Source organism: Phycodurus eques, chromosome 10 (assembly GCF_024500275.1).
Source record: "Phycodurus eques isolate BA_2022a chromosome 10, UOR_Pequ_1.1, whole genome shotgun sequence".
NCBI lineage: Eukaryota > Metazoa > Chordata > Actinopteri > Syngnathiformes > Syngnathidae > Phycodurus > Phycodurus eques.
In genome coordinates, this window is record NC_084534.1 from 12,746,125 (window position 1) to 12,764,028 (window position 17,904).

The 17,904-nt window shown below is 43.3% G+C and overlaps 1 protein-coding gene across 2 annotated transcripts in view; it reads left to right on the forward strand.

Moving 5' to 3' along the window:
• Positions 1 to 17,904, forward strand: part of LOC133408968 (calmodulin-binding transcription activator 1-like) — a 69,703-nt gene that overhangs the window by 24,869 nt on the left and 26,930 nt on the right. For both annotated transcript variants that reach the window (XM_061688401.1, XM_061688402.1), the window contains exons 4-5: positions 9,980 to 10,047; positions 16,966 to 17,101. In XM_061688401.1, the coding sequence (XP_061544385.1) occupies positions 9,980 to 10,047; positions 16,966 to 17,101 (204 nt within the window). The remainder of the gene's footprint in view (positions 1 to 9,979; positions 10,048 to 16,965; positions 17,102 to 17,904) is intronic.

Below are 17,904 nucleotides of genomic sequence, written 5' to 3' on the forward strand. Positions count from 1 at the left end.
TGACTGGCAAGTTCCACTGCAAACTCTCGCCCAAAGTCAACTGCGATGGATGTCAATTGGTCAGCATGTATTTTTCCACATCAGTTATCCTTTCTTTCTTTCCTTTTTTATTATTATTATTATTATTATTTTATTTTTATTTTTTTACAGTAAACTGGCACTGTTTTACTGTAGTGTGAGGCACACAAATGGACCTGTCACCTTCGATAATGTGCTGAGTTATGCCTTTGCTGAGGACAGTGAAGGACAGATGAATATGAAAGTGAAAACCTTTCTGTGTTGAAAAACACACATTAAAGATGAGAGTATCTTATTTTGCTTTGACTTACTTGTACTCCCAACACTATTCCAGGAATGGACCCCATATTTAAATGGATTGTAAATATATTGTTTCCCATGTTTACTTGCTTGGTGAAATATTGTCTTTGTGTAGTGCATCCGTTTTCAATTTTGGAGGCGATACCTGAACAGTTCCACTCAGGAGACACGCAGTATTTGTCCAGAGTGTTCTCTCATCAAACGGCCATTCGACCTCGTATCACATATTTCTCAGTCTGCCCATCTCTGTCCTCCTTCTTCCTCCCTCCTCCTCCTCCTCCTCCTCCTCCCTCCTGCCGATGTATGAAATGTCTACTCCCATACGGAGGGTGTTTATAACAGTCAGTCTAATCAAATTTCACTGATTCCTTGGGGATTAAACAATGTGTGTGTGCGTGTGTGCGCATGTGTTTGTGTGTGCTTGTCTGATATTAGCTGTGTACCAGGTCTGAATTGTATTCCTGCAGTGTCGTTAGTCTAAGACTAGCTCAGCTGTAATAAAATATCCATCATCTTATTCTCTAAGGAAGAAGAACTTCACGAGTGACACCGATGCTGCATTTGCATACCAGCAGTGCATATATTTAAATTTCGACTGTATCGTATAAAGCAGTAGGTGGGTGGGAGATTGATAAACACATGCATTTCCAAATGAGAACATCTAATTTGTATCTTGGCCAAATGACAGAAAAATGATTCATTCCTGTCTTTGGGTATTTGACAGGTAAATGTTTTGTCCACCAAATTTTCGTTTTGCTCAAAGGAAGGAAGCAGTACAATAATAAAGTGGCACTGCTGCATATCACTGCGGCTAGTTGGCAGCATATGCACTGTATGTTCTGGCAGTGTCGTTATTGTAGCTTGTTCTATTCAAAGTCTTTGTCCAATACACAACAGCAGCGTCAATATTAGTGTTAAATGGCTGCTCTTAACGTGCAAGCGGAATTCAGAAGACACACTCCATTGCAGTTCCTACGAGGTGGAAAGTTACCCTGGCAGGATATAACTGATGTCAGACTCCTTTTTAGTCTCTAAAAGTGCATTAAATTAGAGCAATTATTATCCAACTGTGCAGCAACTATGAATTTAATTTAATGGGTGAAAAGCGTCAGATTTAAGCAAACCAAGGTCATGATGGCTTCCATACTGGCAACTGTAATAGAGTAAAAAGCAGCACCACTCCTGTGTGACAGTAAAAATGTTGGTGTCTTTACACAACTCCCCAATTCTTTATTTGTATACATGTATCTTACATCATTTTTAAAGATAGCTAGCACACTTTGACACCCACTGCATGAATCATAGTACTTAAAGAGAGGGTGATGACACCAGGCTCTACTTTGTGCAGTGCATCATCACTGTGCACATACTGCACTTGAAGTGCAGAGGAGTCCTTTCAGATGTATACCTTACATTTATAAAGTATTTATGGCATTGTATATGCTCATAGGATATCATCATTTCAGACTGCGAATGCATTTGTCTGCAGTGGATCATTACAACTTGTCATTCTGTGGGCTGCTTTCATCCAAACAAACATCAAACAATGCCCAGACTCTGCTGACTCCTGATTTGTGGGTAAAGTCAACAAGTCGAGCAAATTAGTATTCTGGGATTTAAGAAATGATGTATTTAGACAGTGATAAACATTTCTATCATAAACTGTTATAGCTGATATAAAAGTGACAGCGATTCCGCAAGCTGGAAATCATCAGAATTGGAAGTGTGAAAGGTTTATTGCAGTTTTCAGTGCAGTGCAAGAATGAGCGCGGGGGCCCATAGTAACGCTCTATTCAGCTCCAGCATAAGGATTCGTCCTTGGCAAAGACACATCACACAGAGTACAAGTCAGTCAACAGGGCTAGCTCCATAACCTGCAATGTTAGCTTTTGCTTATGATTGGTTTTACTCCACCCGCCTTTCTCCCTGCATGGAGCCGCCTGTTTTGTTGGCAGAAGAGGAGATAAACTCGAGGTTCTCGTACTGTATATCTGTATAATGGTGCTTGGCTCTCCTAGTTTGTTTTTAAGGCCCGAGGATAATTAAATATGCATGGCTTCAGCATGGGGTCGAGGTGAGTTTTTTTCCTACAACAACAGACAAATGACATGAAATCTTTATTTGTCAGAGACAAACAGACTTGATTTTTGATCGAGAGACACAACGCTACGTGAGCTCTGGCAGTCAGCAACATTTGTATGTTTTGCAAGTGTGATTTAGCCCAGGTACACACACATCTATAGCCCCCCATATGAAGCTAGGTGAGCAGACAAACCTAAGGATCACAGCAGAGACCCATCTTTCAAATGTATTCATGAAACTCCCAAACGCTCCCCGAAATGAATGTAATTAGAATATGGTAATGAGAGAGGGTTGAACCGGGGAGTGTTGTATTAAGCTCAGCAGCACACAGCGAGGATGGAGAGACAAACAGAAAGGGAAGCGCAGTCAAAGGGTTAGAGGAGAGAGAGGAACCGAGAGATTGACTGACAGGGTGCCAATTTGTGTCTTGTTGTAAACAAATATTTATGCCAATGAGAGGTGGCACACTGTTTTTTCATTCATTCTCCCTAACCATTGCACAGCGAACCTGCTCAATAACAATGGCATCCACAAGAGCAATGCGCGGGCCTTAGAGGGCCGCATGACTCACCCTGAGATGAGGAATCAGGGGTTAACATAACCACTGGAGACCTTTTCATCCAAACCCTTTTGCCTCCATCTCCCACTGCCAAACACCCATCCATCATTTTTGACTTTCAAACCCACATCTCAGTCTGTGCACACTCTCCTGCTTGGCTTAGTGAGAAATTCTGAGGACTGACAGTTTTTATTCAAGACGCCCCCAGGCACGGCAGGGGTCCTGGCATTGTGTTTGACACAACACACCTGTTGCCGTCTTTGATGTGTTCGCCCCCCCCCCCCACGGAGATAGATGGGGGGGTTGTTCTCCTCAAATGCAAATACACGATAGAAGGAAAAGGAGAGGGAAGGTGCGTAAGAAAATCTTGATTGATGTTCCCTTGGTAGATTAGGGCGGCCTCTCCTGTGCGCGCCACTAAAAAAGTTTGAGCTACTTTCTGTACAGTGAATGAGTTCAGCAAACTTCACCGTGGGTTGATGACGGGCAAACAAGACAGCAGGACGGGCGGAAGGTAAAGACGTCTGACCAGAAGGAGAGGGAGTGACGGGAGAGTGACTATGTCACCATAAAACTGTCACTTATGTGGACAGAAGCCATTGCATGAATTCTTCAGAGACCCCTTGTGTGAAGACCTGTGTATCCCAGCATGCATTAGTTATGACATGTTCATGGTGTTGTGTACATATTCATGTCTCTTGCGGGATGATGAATGTGATGTGGGTGACTCCTGTCCAACTTGGGGACAGTGGTGCGCCTCAGCTGAAGGTCACATTTCATCCTACAATGACTGACCACCACTAAATCCTTTATGTGTCCACATGCAGATGTGTGTTCATGCAAAGTAATGATGAACTGTATTTCTACAGTGGCCTGGAAGTACAAAGCAATATAACAAATTATGAAACACTTCTACATTTCAGAAAAAAAAAATTAACAAAAGCAGAAACACTTTTACAAAAGACGAAACAAATTACCAAAGACGAAACACCCGGAAAGGGAACGTTCCATTTCACAGACATTCTTGGAAATCCCACGCCCTTTCTCGGCAAGACCCGCCCCGCTTCAACATGATGGGCTCGTGCAGAAATATAGGTTCCATCCATCCATTTTCTGAGCCGTTTATCCTCACAAGGGTCGCGGGGGTGCTGGAGCCTATCCCAGCTATCATTGGGCAGGAGCAATCGCAGGGCACACATAAACAAACAACCATTCGCACTCACATTCACACCTACGGGCAATTTAGAGTCTTCAATTAACCTACCATGCATGTTTTTGGGATGTGGGAGGAAACCGGAGTGCCCGGAGAAAACCCACGCAGGCACAGGGAGAACATGCAAACTCCACACAGGCGGGGCCGGGCTTTGAACCCCGGTCCTCAGAACTGTGAGGCCACCAAAAATATACCTTTTAAATAAAATGGTACCTTTTTTGGCTGTGTTGTGGCCACAGCTAAAATCTTTTTTTGTTTATTTTAAACTCCTTTTTATTTACTGGACTGAATCATTCAATTTAGGTAAGTGTTCAACACTTGCAAATGTTAGGTTTTTTGTTGTTAGGTCGGTTTTCTACCAGATTACATCAGTGATCATTTTGTGAGAAGGGACCAATTTTATGTAGTATTCCTAGTTTACAAAAGAGGCTTTTAATGGCTTACTGCACAACAATGGAGCAAATTAATGATGCAATTTTGATTTTAAGAAGTGGAAGCTCTCTCTGCTGGTTGTAGAAAGACTGTACTATTAGCAATAGACGAAAAAAGCTGGTACATAGAATGTATAAAATGTATTATTTTTTTCCGGTTGTTTGACAACCTGCCTTGTGCGAACAAACTGAAATTTAAAGGGTTAAGAAATAATGACAAGAACTGATAGTTGAAACTGTACGCAGTAAAAGAAGCAAAAAAATTATTTTGAAATAATCTTTAAAATGACAGACTATGTCAGCATGTGGTCAAAAAAGGCCAGGAACAAGCTGAAAGTGTAGTAAAATCGAAAGAGGCCTGTGGGTAAAATACAGACAATTTGTATGCACGTGTATACAATGTGTGCATGACTATGCACATGTGTACACGTGTGTATGTGTGTGTTGCCCAGTATGTGATTAGGTGTTTATATGTTAAACACAAGGCAAGCTTGAGAGGAATTCTGATCAGGGCCTTTGCAACAGTTGTTATGGAAACAGCGTTAAGCAGCTGTATTAGCCAGTAGAGGTAATATAGAGGCTGTTGAAACTAACAAACAGTGGCGAGGACGGCAGTTTGGGAATAAAATACAAACTACATATTATTGCTCTGGAGTACAATAGGCTTGATGAAATTTTAATTGTGCGTCTAGAACAGAACAAAATTGTCCATGTCGTAATTCAATGTCTGCCTATCTTTCTGTTTAAGAGCTTCACATATTAATTAACCAGGCCAAAGGAATAGAGAGCAAACAAGACATTATTGGACTGGTTTACAGCCGACATCGAATCATTAATGTCAGCGGAAAGTGAGACATAAATTAGACTATTTAGATCAAGCCTGAGTTCTGAGATTTTGGGGAAAAAAATTGCCCTCGGTTCCGATGACATTGTTGATTTTCAAAGTTACATAGGAATTATTACAGAAGTACAGTGGATATAAAAAGTCTACACACCTCTGTTCAAATTGAATGTTTTTGTGATGTAACAAAAATGAGACAAGGATAAATCATTAAAAAAAAAAATTCACCATTCATGTGACATATAACCTGTACAACTGCAATGGAAAAAAAATGAAATCTTTACAAGAGGGGAAGTTAAAAAAGAAACAACTGAGACAATGTGGTTGCCAAGTGTAACTCCTGATCTTATAATTGGGGATGTGGTTGTGTTTAGAATTTACCAATCAAATTCAAACTCATAAAAAAACGGGTTAAATGGGAGTCAGCAGAAACCTGGCTCCATTTGAAGTGCCTCTGATTAACCCTTGATGAAGTTTCGCTGTTCAGCATCAGAGGAATCTTATTTTTCTAAGTTATTAGTCAGGGTAAGGGTACAAAGAATTTCCAAAGCATTGAATATACCATGCAACACAGTGAAGACACTCATCCTAAAGTAGAGAAAATAAGGCACAACGGTGATTACCAAGGACTAGACATCCCTCTGAAAAATGAATTTTAAAAAACGAAGCTGCCAAGAGGCCAACAGCAGCATTGAAGGAGCTGGAGGAATTTCTGGCTAGTACTGTCTGTTCAGTACACGTGACACCAATCTCCCATATTCTTCAATTGCCTGGGCTATGGGCAAAGTGGCAAGATAGGGGCCTTAACTCACAAAGAAAAGCATCCAAACATGGCTAGATTTTGCAAAAACAGACTTGAAATCTCCCAAACGCATGTGGGACATTTTTTTTACGGTCTGAATAAACTAAGGTCAAACCATTTGGCAATAATTTCAGAAGGTATGTTTAGCGCAACACAACACTGCTCATCACCAAAAGCACACCATACCTACATTGAAGCATGGTCGTGGCAGCATCATGCTTTGTTTTTTTATTTTATTCTATTTTTTTTTTTTAGCTTGCACTGGGGCCCTGAGGGAATTATGAAAGGTTCCAAATATCAGTCGCTGTTGGCACAAAAACCTTCATGCTTCTGATAGAAAGCAACAAAAAAAAAAAACTAGGAAGTCTACGAGAACATCTGAACTTTATTTTGAGTTAATCAGAGGCACTCGAAATTTGTTGTGTGTTGACTCCCATTTAACATGAGTTTGAATGTGATTGGTTCATTCTGAACACAGACATCCCCATTAATAAGAGGGTGTGCACACTTGTACAACAACAATATCTCACTTGTTTGTTTTTATGTTCCCTCTTGAAAAGATTTATTTTTTTCCAATTGCATTGTACAGATTAGAGGTCACAGATTAGAGGCGGGCAAAGTTTTAAAACAATTTATCTTGGTCACGTTTTTTTAATTCAAAAACCTGCCATTTGAACAGAAGTGTGTTTAGATCCACTGTAAAGTGACAGACATGGAAAATGACACACCCACTTAGCGCTTTCAATGGATTATTGATCATATAAAGTCAATCTCTCTGTCAGTGTGGGTTTTGCATATCAAAGCAGAGTGTGAAATCTGTGGTGAGCAGATTGCTGAAGTAGGATCCCGCAGAAGTCTGAATTGGAGGTTATTACGGATACTATGCCAATCCCTGTCAGATATTTTCAAGGTTCATCCGGAAGTGCACAGTGTTGGTGTTGTGAACAAATACCAACATCAACAAACCTCCCCGGGTAATGCTAATGCCGTTCTTTGCTCCATATATGTAAACAAAAGAAAGGCAAAAATTGATTCTGAGTATACTTAAAAGGAAACCTCAGTGTGCTGTCTCCCATCTCCATAAAATAAACAGTTCAATGCCAAATAATGTGTGTGGCGAGAAGCAGCGTCAGCCTTCGTTTGAGTTACTGCTATGGAATGGATGTGACAGTTCCAGTTTACAGACAACTCTGTTTTCCCCTGATATCTGCCAGGGTGATGCTCGTCATTAGACTTCAAAACACACACACGCCCGCGCGCACGCAGACACAGACAGACACACACACGCTCACACAAGACATTCTCGCCTGTGGCCAGACCCTTAAACGGAATCCCCCCAGGGAACGCTTCTGCATAAGTCTGTTGCAGTGTAGGCGACCAACAAAAGCGCCCCCACTTTCCTGCTGGGGAAATATACCCCAGGCTAGGGAGTGTGTGTGTGTGTGTGTGTGTGTGTGTGTGTGCGCATGTGTGCAAATACGAGCCCTTTTCTCATACAAGCACTTTTTCTGTACATGCCATCCGTTTCTTGGAGGGAGATGGCCTCTTCGAGACCTGAGTGGGTGGCTGATTTCCCCACTTGCATCGCTCGCAGTCTAACTTCCCACTCATGATCCCAACTTTGTTAGATACAGTCTTGCTTAAGTAAGTGGCTGTCCCAGTCTCTCCCAGTCAGTCTGCTGTTGACAGATCAGAGTGTGGTGTGGAAGCATGTGCTTGTACTCGGTCAGGCCTGCTGGATCTCACTATTTTGTGGGTTCACGGAGACATGCAAAATAACTAGGTTTATGGAGTAGATCCCAGGAGAAAGATCCTCTCTGTCGCTGAGTCTGACACTGTGAACACACAGAGAAACACACACACACTTACAGTATTCCTGAAGGGTCAGTGTGTCGCTAGGCTTGCAGACAACGTTCCATCACTGGCCGTCCGTCGGGATAATAACACCGACTTCGACGGATCGACCTTCAAGTCTCACTTCTGTCACTCTTCACATGGGCGTGGAGCTTGTGTGTGTGTGTGTGTGTGTGTGTGTGAGGGAGGGAGGGCGCAGCAGCATTTGTGTATGCGTGTGGGTGTGTTTTAGAGTGTGTGTCAGGCTGCCGTTTCAGCTGACTCCTCTGTTTCGGGATTTTTAATGGCTCTTATGGGGCAGGCCTTTAATTGCAAGTCTCTCTCCCTCCTTCTTAATCCTCCCATCATTCTGTCTCTCCCAGCCCCTTGTCTCCACTCTTCCCACCTCTCTCCTTCCACCTCCCACTGGCTGACAATCACTAGGGGAGCCCCCAGTGCCTGGCCGGAGCTGTGGAGGCCATATAGCATATTGACTTGCTGCAGAGTGGTTTGGGAGGAGGAGAGGTGGCTGCTTGTCACCACTAATGAATAGATGCATAAATGAATAAGGTGCTCTTTGTATGCAAGTGTGTGTGTATATGCTTTGCGAAGCATGAAAATGTCAATGTGAGTGTTCGTATGTGTGTTTTCAACCCAGACTATGCGATTTTCTGTAACTCAGACAGATAGACATTAACAGTTGGCAGATTGATGGTGATAATAATTAATGGTGTGATGGCAGCATGTCCCTCACACACACGTGCACACACATGCATGCACTTGCACAATTCACATATGAGTGCAGGATGAGGCAGTGGGGGTTGGGACATGGCAATAGAATGGAGGATACTAAAAACAATCCTCTTAAGTGCCAGCACCCTCCACCTGCGCACTCTCTCTCTCTCTCTCTCTCTCTCTCTCTCTCTCTCTCTGTCTCTCTCTCTCTCTCTCATCTGGTCAGCATTGAACTGGAGTGCTCTCGTGCCAAACTGGGACAAATAACTGACAAACACACACATGCACACACAGGTATGAGGGAGAGTGGAAGAGGAGGTCCACAGTAGAGATGGGTGATCTGAGGGGGCAGATGAAGGAGGGCTGTATTGTTGATGTCTTCTTCACTATTGCTTTGCGCCACATTTCAAACGATGATTGCCTTAAGAGGACAATTTACATTTCACAGGCCTACACAACAAGTGGGTGAGAAGGGAGCCACGGATCGAGAAACAGACAATTGCGTTTCAAGGAGGAGAGTTATACCCAGTGAAGGAAAAAGGCGGTGTTGTGTCTTTGTGTGAGGCTGTTTTTCCTTTCTCTCTGTCAAACACACACCTGTATGACTGATTTGTTTTTCCTTCCTGGGCTTTACCTGTGCAAAAAGAAAGTGTGAATAGGACGGCCTGAGGAGATGAAAGGAGAGCCAGAGGAATTAGGTGGCGAATGAGCGGACCTTATCTGACGTGAGGCTGTGAAACTACAAAAGACAAGAAAACTTTTTTCCTATTAACGCACTTACTCAACTAGTGTGTGTGTATAGTATGTGTGTGCATGTGTGTGCTAGTGTTGTTGGCCTTTCCTCAACAGTTGAGCCAAGCATCAGTGCGTCGGTTGCTGTGATTGGTTGCTAGCCCTGAGGGTCTGTGCTCAATGTCTGTCTCCTGACTGGCTGCTCTGTGACTGATCAAGCACCTAGATTTCACCGTGGCAATCCGATATATTGCCACACACACACACACACACACACACACACACACACACACACACTGTGGGCATCAGCAGGTCATCTGGAAATACCTGTTGTTTTATCTCCCTGTGACACACAACACACACACACACACACGCACACAACACACACACAAATATATACAGTAACCTTTCCGTCTTGCATTTGTTTCACCAGGAGATTGCTGCGTATCTCATCACTTTTGAGAAACACGATGAGTGGCTGACGACATCGCCAAAGACCAGGTGAGGCAAGAGCAGACAATATCGCTTTCACACACACACATGGGCACACACACTCACACACACACGCACGCACACACACGCACGCATACACAGGGTGACTCTGTCATCAGGTGACTCATGTTGTTTTAATCCCTATGACCGAGTGACTGTTTGATTAAAACACTAGGGGTGTGTGTCTCCAAAGCGTCCTTCTGACGGGCTGCTTTACATGTACAGAATGCTCTAGAACACGGTCGGACTGAAAACCACCTAGTCAGCTGGAATTGGAGAATTAATGAATGCAAATGTATTAGGCTAACTGATGTATAATTCAGACATAAAGGGGGGTGAGGGCTCCAAGGGAGGTGTGTGCGTGTGTTTTTGCATGTGTGTGTATGCGCGTGCATGTGTGCGTGTGATTCACATGCTAAAACTGAATATTCATCGTTTCCACTGAACCCTGCGTAGCTCCTTTCCTAGGGTAAGGCAAAACGGAAAAGACCATCCAGCTCTTCACCTTCAGCAGAGTCCTCAAGGGTGCATGGGAATTTGCCCACCCAGTCTACATGTGTTTTGTGGACATGGAGAAGTTGTTTGGCCATGTCCCTCGGGGAGTCCTGTGGGGGTGGTCCGGGAGTAAGGAGTAACGGACTCCCTGAAAGCGGCTGTTCGGTCCCTCTACAAGTGGTGTCAGAGTTTGGGCCGCATTGCCGGCAGTAGGTCGCATTTGTTTCCAGTGAGAGTAAAGCTCTCAATTTACCAGTCAATCTACATTCCTACACTCACCTATGGTCACGAGCTGTAAGTCGTGACAAAGAACAAGGTAGCGGATACAAGCGGCCGAAATGAGGGTGTACGGGCTCTCCCTTAGAGAGAGCGTGAGAAGCTCGGTCATCCGGGAGGGGCTCAGAGTCGAGCCGCTGCTACTCTGAGTACGAGAGGAGTCAGATGAGGTGGCTCGGGCATCTGATTAGGATGCCTCCTGAACGCCTCCCTGGTGAGGTGTCCCACCGGGAGAAGGCCCTGGGGACGATCCAGGACACACTGAAGAGACTATGTCTCTCGGCTGGCCTGGGAACGCCTTGCAATCCCCCCGGAAAAGCTGGATGAAGTGGCTGGGGAGAGGGAAGTCAGGGCTTCCCTGGTTAAGCTGCTGCCGCTGCGACCCGACCTCGGATAAGCGGAGGAAAATGGCTGGATGGAGATTCCTTAAAATAGCAGCATTGTGGGTGAGTGTGTAACACGTTCGCCACACAGTTTTGAGCTTCTAGGCTTTGCCTTCCTTTGCTTGCGTGGGTTTTCTCTGGGTTTACGCATTCCAAAACCATGCATGTTAGGTTCATTAAACTGTAAAGATTGTGAATCCTTGTTTGTCTATATGTGCCCTGTGAGTGGCTGATGACCAGTCCAGGGTGTATCCCGCCTCTCACCCAAAGCCAGCTGGTATAGGCTCCAGGTCACCTGCAAACCTAATGAAGATAACGAGTGCAGAAAACTAATGGATTATTCGATTCACTATAGTGTAAATGCTTTTTATTTATACTTTATAAGTTATACAATCGTGATATAGTTTTGTTATATGGTCCCTGTATAGCTACAAAATTTACATGAATAAAATTCACAAACTTTAATGTGTGGACATTGGCAGATGTTGCACACAGACAGAGGCTTGCATTTTTCCCATTTGTACTCTGCAAGAATTCAACATTGACTCAACACATTTACCATACAGATGGATTGATTGATTTTATATCGGAATTTTCTTTTCAAGTGTTGACCCATTTTCTTTAAAAAACAATGTCTTGGAAAGTCTGAGGTGACAACGCACCAATCACATTTTATGCTCAGTTTAATGGGAATATGCATTATGAATGTCTGAATGGTTCCTTGTCTATATGTGTACTCTGATTGTCAACTAGAATAGGCTGAACTCACCCCCGATCCTAATGAGAGTAAACAAATATTGAAAACGGATGGATGGATGGAATCCTTCATCCTAATTCTCAATTCACAAGTTTAACAAAATATCTTGGACAGTTCTATGCTTCCAACTTTGTGATAACAGTTAATGAAACGTAACGGCTAGATTAATTTAATGTGGAAGAACCTGTGAGTCCTGACCTCAAACCCACCCAAACCCTTTGAGAGGAATTCAAACATAAGTGTGTTTTTCACAAGATCCTGCAAAGATAGACTCTTCAAATATTTAACCAAAATGTGAATAAGTGGAGGTGGAATACACAGTATGTGTGCTTTTATATAGCGCCGCAGTATCCCACAATCCAATTACATGCATGAGAATGTTGGTTTCTAGTTCCACTGTATAGTGTGACATGAAATACCTGTCGGACAACAACATTGCTTTCGACGTTCGTAGCTGCTTCACTGTTGTGAATTTTTGCTGGGGGACAATGAAGTTGATCCTCATCCTAATCATGAGAAGTGAATTCTGAGTATATAACTTCACACACACACACCTATTGCACTACTAATGTTTTTATAATTAATGCTTGTTGTAATAAATTTTGTTCTGTTTTTTTCCATTAGTTTACATCTCGTTTTGACAATCCAGGATCACTGATAATGTATATTTGGTCAGTCGCCTGACTTCTGCGAAGGCATAGTTCTGTCTCAGTGGCAGTGTGAATGAAAATGTTTGTCCCGCTCAGGGTTTTGTCTGCATTCTTCCCGAAGTCATCTTGGATCGGCTCCAGCACTCCGCAGGTCAGGGTTAGGGTGAGAGGTTGAGCAGGAGCCTATCCCAGCAGACCTTGGGCAACAGGCGCAGTACATCCTGGACTGGGCACCAGCCAATCGCGGGTCACGAACGACACCATTCACACTTAAATTTAAAACTACCAACAATTTAGTCTTCAATGAACTTAACATGCAATGTTTTTGGAATGTGGGAAGAAGCCAGAGCTCTCAGAGAAAACCAACACCAGCATGGGGAGAACATGTAAATAACATGCAAATGGCCTGAGTCGAGATTTTCAACATGGGACCTCAGACAGATGTGCTCACTGCTATAAAACCATGCTATATGTGTTGAAGTCAGGTGTCAAAATTACTCACGCTGTACTTAAGAGGAGAGCTTGCAATTTAAACACACACACACACACATTTAATTATATGGATGGATGGATGTTAAAACTGTCTGTATGGCCTGACAGTGGAATATTATCAAAAAAAATAAACAAATCACCTCTCTCTGGCCCCATGTAATGCCTTTAATTTAATTTTAATTTTACTGGGCACAGCGGGACAAGAATAGCCAATCAGAGAGTGTAGTGACAGGAGGCATGAACAAATAGTCTGTCAATCATTTGCACACGCCAACCGCACTCACAGGGGCAGGGGCCAGGGCGGGGACTTAAATGAGACTGCATTCAAATATTGCGAGTAATTTGAAAACTGCATATTATCCCTTTAAGTTAAAGTACAGATACTTGTGTAAACAAATATTCCGGTAAAATTACTGATTCCACTACTTAAGTAAAAGTAAAAAGGTACATACTCTAAAATGTACTGAGTTACAAAAGTAGAATTTCAGTTTTTTTGTTTTTTTTTTACTGTCAATTACAGTATATAAAATATTCATTTTGATAACTGGGGACAGATAAACCAAAAAGAAAAAAAATTCTGTGCACACAAAATAGTTTCCCTCTTTTATTCATTTGGATAGTATTTGGACTAAAGAGGAAAAAATATCTCTGCACCCAGCAAGGTCAATTCTGACAGGATAATCAGATTGAACCCACAACAGGTCTCCATGAGCAAAACAACATAACACAAAATGTCAAATTAGAAAAAGATAACACTTGAGAACACAGAGAATTTTTTAACGGTAGAAGTTTGTGGTTTCCTGGCCAGCGCAAGAGATCGCATTTGCTATGAAACATAAATAATTGTCAAAATAATTGTCTTAGATAAGCCAATGGATGGGAAATATCTTGCTTCTCTGAATCTGTTGCATTGTCGTTAATTCTCCCTGGTTCATGTTCCTCCATATGTGTGGTTTTTTTTTTTTTTTTTTTTGTGCTTGTCAAGACTCCAAGATCTCAATCAATCAAGATCTCAAATGTGCATGATTTTCCCTCACTCCATTTACGTGTTTTTTACGTCGTCTGTGAAGGTTGAAATAGGTAATGGTCCTATTTTGATAAAGTAACAAGTAGAAAGTACAGACGAGTTTTCAAGTGTAGGGAATAAGTAAACAGTGGTCAGAAAAATAAACATTCAAGCAAAGTACAGATACCTACAAAATCCATAATCAAATGCTTCCAACCACTAGTTATACTGTATATTTATTATATTAAAACATAAAGAGGTTCATAACAGTAGGGAAGAAGAAGTAGAGAAAAAGTAAAGTAAGTGCAGCCGTCACCTCATGGCCCCTTTTGTGATTACTGATGCCGCTGAGAGCCTGAGGTGATACCTCCGTGCTCCCATTCTGCAAGCTAAAGGACTCTTTTCAGGAGCAGCCCGAGGCCAACAGCAGTTTATGTTGTGGATGGATTTCTCATTGATTGGTTGTGCTGCCGTATCGCCTCAGCTTCCCAGCAGCCACAGCAGCAGCAGCCGTATTGGTGTTATTGAGCAGCAGTTAGATATAATCCCATTTATACATGACATGAGGCGCGATTAGAACAGATTACACGTAATCCCATCAGATGGGAAGGAGCTCAGCTAACGGAGACGGTGACATTTATGTGCCGGCGCCGCTCTGTGTGTGTTTGTATCCACATGCAGTTGCGCCATTGTCGGGCTAATATTAAGACAACAAGCAATGACCTTCATTTCTCCTCTCACTGGAATCCAAGTTCAGAGTAATGATTGTTGCCTCCTCTTGCTCGTCTCACGTCTTCTCGCCTCCTTCTCTCCTCCCTTTACCAGACAGACCCAGTAGCCCGCTCTGTCTCTTTATCTTTGCCTTTTCTTTTTCCACTCTCCTCTCCTTGCCTTCTCTGTTTTCACTCTGCTACACCGTGGAACAGCGGAAAAGCTTTTTATATCCCACACATCACAGACCAGTTACAATCAATAGCATTTACTGTATGTCTGCTTGAATCGAAGGGTTTGCAAGGAGCACGGGCACCATCCTCACGCACACCAAGAGCATGTACAGCCCCCCCGCAACACACACACACACACACATCTGATCTCATCTATCGTCTCCATAACATAATTAGAATCAGCAGCCCTGAGATGACTCATACGGCTAGAGACAGAGACTAAACTGATCTTTGATCGCAAGGTGGGGGTCTCCACTCTGCTTCCAAGCTGGCGAGCTCACCCCCAAAACAGAACAGATTTGCGGTGTCAAAGAAAATCAGTTCAAAGCAAATTCAATTTTACTACACACTGTGCGCGGCGTAAATTGCAATCATCGCAGTCCATATGTGCCCTCGTCAAACTTGAGGTGAGCGCAACCTAGTGAAGGGAATGGATGAGACAAGAAGATGAGAATGAAAGGAACGAGATGAGAATGGAGGGTCACAGTAAAGACAAAATGAAGAGATGGTCTGATAAGAGGGATAAAGACTATGTGTGTATGTCCGCACGCACGTGTGAGTATCTGTTAGTTTATTGATTGTTTCTGCTGTCATGAGATAAGGCAAAGATGCATTTTCTGAACCAACACACACACACGCACAAACACACACACACACACATGGTGAACATTGTACATACACTTGTCCTTAATGTTAAAGAAGAATGATTGATTGCTTAGCAGCAGGTTTGACATTGAGCGCAGAAAACACATGGTGGTAGATCCTGCCATCTGTGACATTCCTGTAGTGTCTCTGTCTTCTCATACGTATGCTCACCTGGCATCCGTCTCTGTTTGTGTGTATGTTAAAGAACATTCTTCCCACTATCAACACAGTATGGACAAAAGTACTGTACTCGGAAACAAGGCCAGGAAATTTTAAGTAAATCGAATTGCAAATTGCGGCACGCTGGACGACCGGTTAGCACATGTACCTCACAGTTCTGAGGACCCGGGTTCAAATATGGCCCCGCCTGTGCGGAATTTGCATGTTCTCCCCGAGCCTGCGTGGGTTTTCTCCGGACACTCCGGTTTCCTCCGACATCCCAAAAACATGCATGGTAGGTTGATTGGAAACCTTAAGTGTGAACCTTAAGTGTGAATGGTTGTTTGTTTCTATGTGCCCTGCGATTGGCTGGCGACCAGTTCAGGGTGTACCCCACCTCCCGCCCGAAGATAGCTGGGATCGGCTCCAGCACGCCTGACCCTTGTGAGGATAAAGCGGGACAGAAAATGGATGGATGATGACTACGTTTTGGAGTGTGTTGGATTTGAAAGACGTTATTATAACATTTTAGGATAGGTGCAAACATCAAAAGCTGAATCACATGCTTTACCCTGTACCGAGAAGGAAATACAGTTTGTTACAGTTGTTATCCTGCATTGTTGTTTTTTAATTAGTGTCTGGTTCAGGTTGATGTCATTTCGGCTTGTTTTTCATGTTTTCTTGTGGTTTTGAAGTGGCAAAATGAGGCTAAATGAAATGGGTTTAGCTGGTAGTGTGTAGTGAAAAAGTGGCATTCGGTGTCTAGTCCAATCCGTCATTAATTTATTGACTAAAAGATGTGTCTTAATACTTTTTGAGGTAATATTGTATGTATAGAGCATGTGCTTACAAGCCAATGCTTGTGCTGTGTTAATGGATGGACCCACTTAAATATTAACACATCGGGCAGTCCCCAGTTTGTGCGTGTGTGTGTGTTGAATTTGGGAGTGTAACCTTGACATTCTTTGCCCATAACACTGTATAGTTTCCACATCATTGAGCATTGAAATGCTGACAATATCAAAGACATCACCACTTTGCACAATGTTTATTCTGTTCTGTCAAACTAATCCTCCCATTGTGTGCCTCGGTGGAACACTTTGTTCTTTCCTCCGAACAGGCCTCAAAATGGCTCCATGATCCTCTACAACCGCAAGAAGGTGAAGTACAGGAAAGATGGATACTGCTGGAAGAAAAGGAAAGACGGGAAGACCACCCGAGAGGATCACATGAAGCTCAAAGTCCAGGGTGTGGAGGTGAGAGGCTGCCATAAAGAAGAAACAAGTCTGTGATCTCTTTTTGTGCTGAGTTTGGCTTCGCTGCCAATCCAATCCATAATGTTAGTCACTCCTTCAACTCCTTGTAGACACACGCGTGTAACTCAAGGGTACACACAAACAAACACACACATGCTGGAGCTACTGGGCTAAAAGCAATATACCTGTGTGCAGTGTGTCGTGTGTGTGCGTGTGTGTGTGTGTGTGTGTGTGTGTGTGAGAGAGCTGTCCCGCCTCCCCTCTCTCCCTGCTCCTGTCCCTGTCTCCCTTCCCCTCACTCTCTTTCTGAAGGATAAGAGTGTGTTTGGCCTGCAGCCAGGAATGATGTCAATGCCTTCTTCAGCAGAACAGAGAGGGGTATCGATCCAGTCTCAAGGCAGGGTCTGTGCGTGCCTGTGTGTGTGTTTGTGCGTGTGTGCTTGAGTCACATCAGCCAGCTCCAAAATTGATTATTCAGCAGGACTATACCAGGAGGTGAGAGCAGTGAGCATGCATGTGTCAGAAAGAGAAAGACGGAGGGGGATTGGAAAGCAAAGGAGAGACAGCGAGGCAGCACGTGGATGTGTGTGCAAGGCTCACTAGTTGTGCATAAATGAACAGAAGACATGGGCAAAGGGAATAATTGAGATCAACTATTCCCATCTGTACCTCTATTATTTACAACCCCACATTCACACTGACAATCATCTGACATGCATTTTTCTGCTGCCGTGCACAAACACACGCAGACACACACATCGAAAGGCGAGTGTTTCTCTCGCTGGTCGTTGCTCAGTAATTGT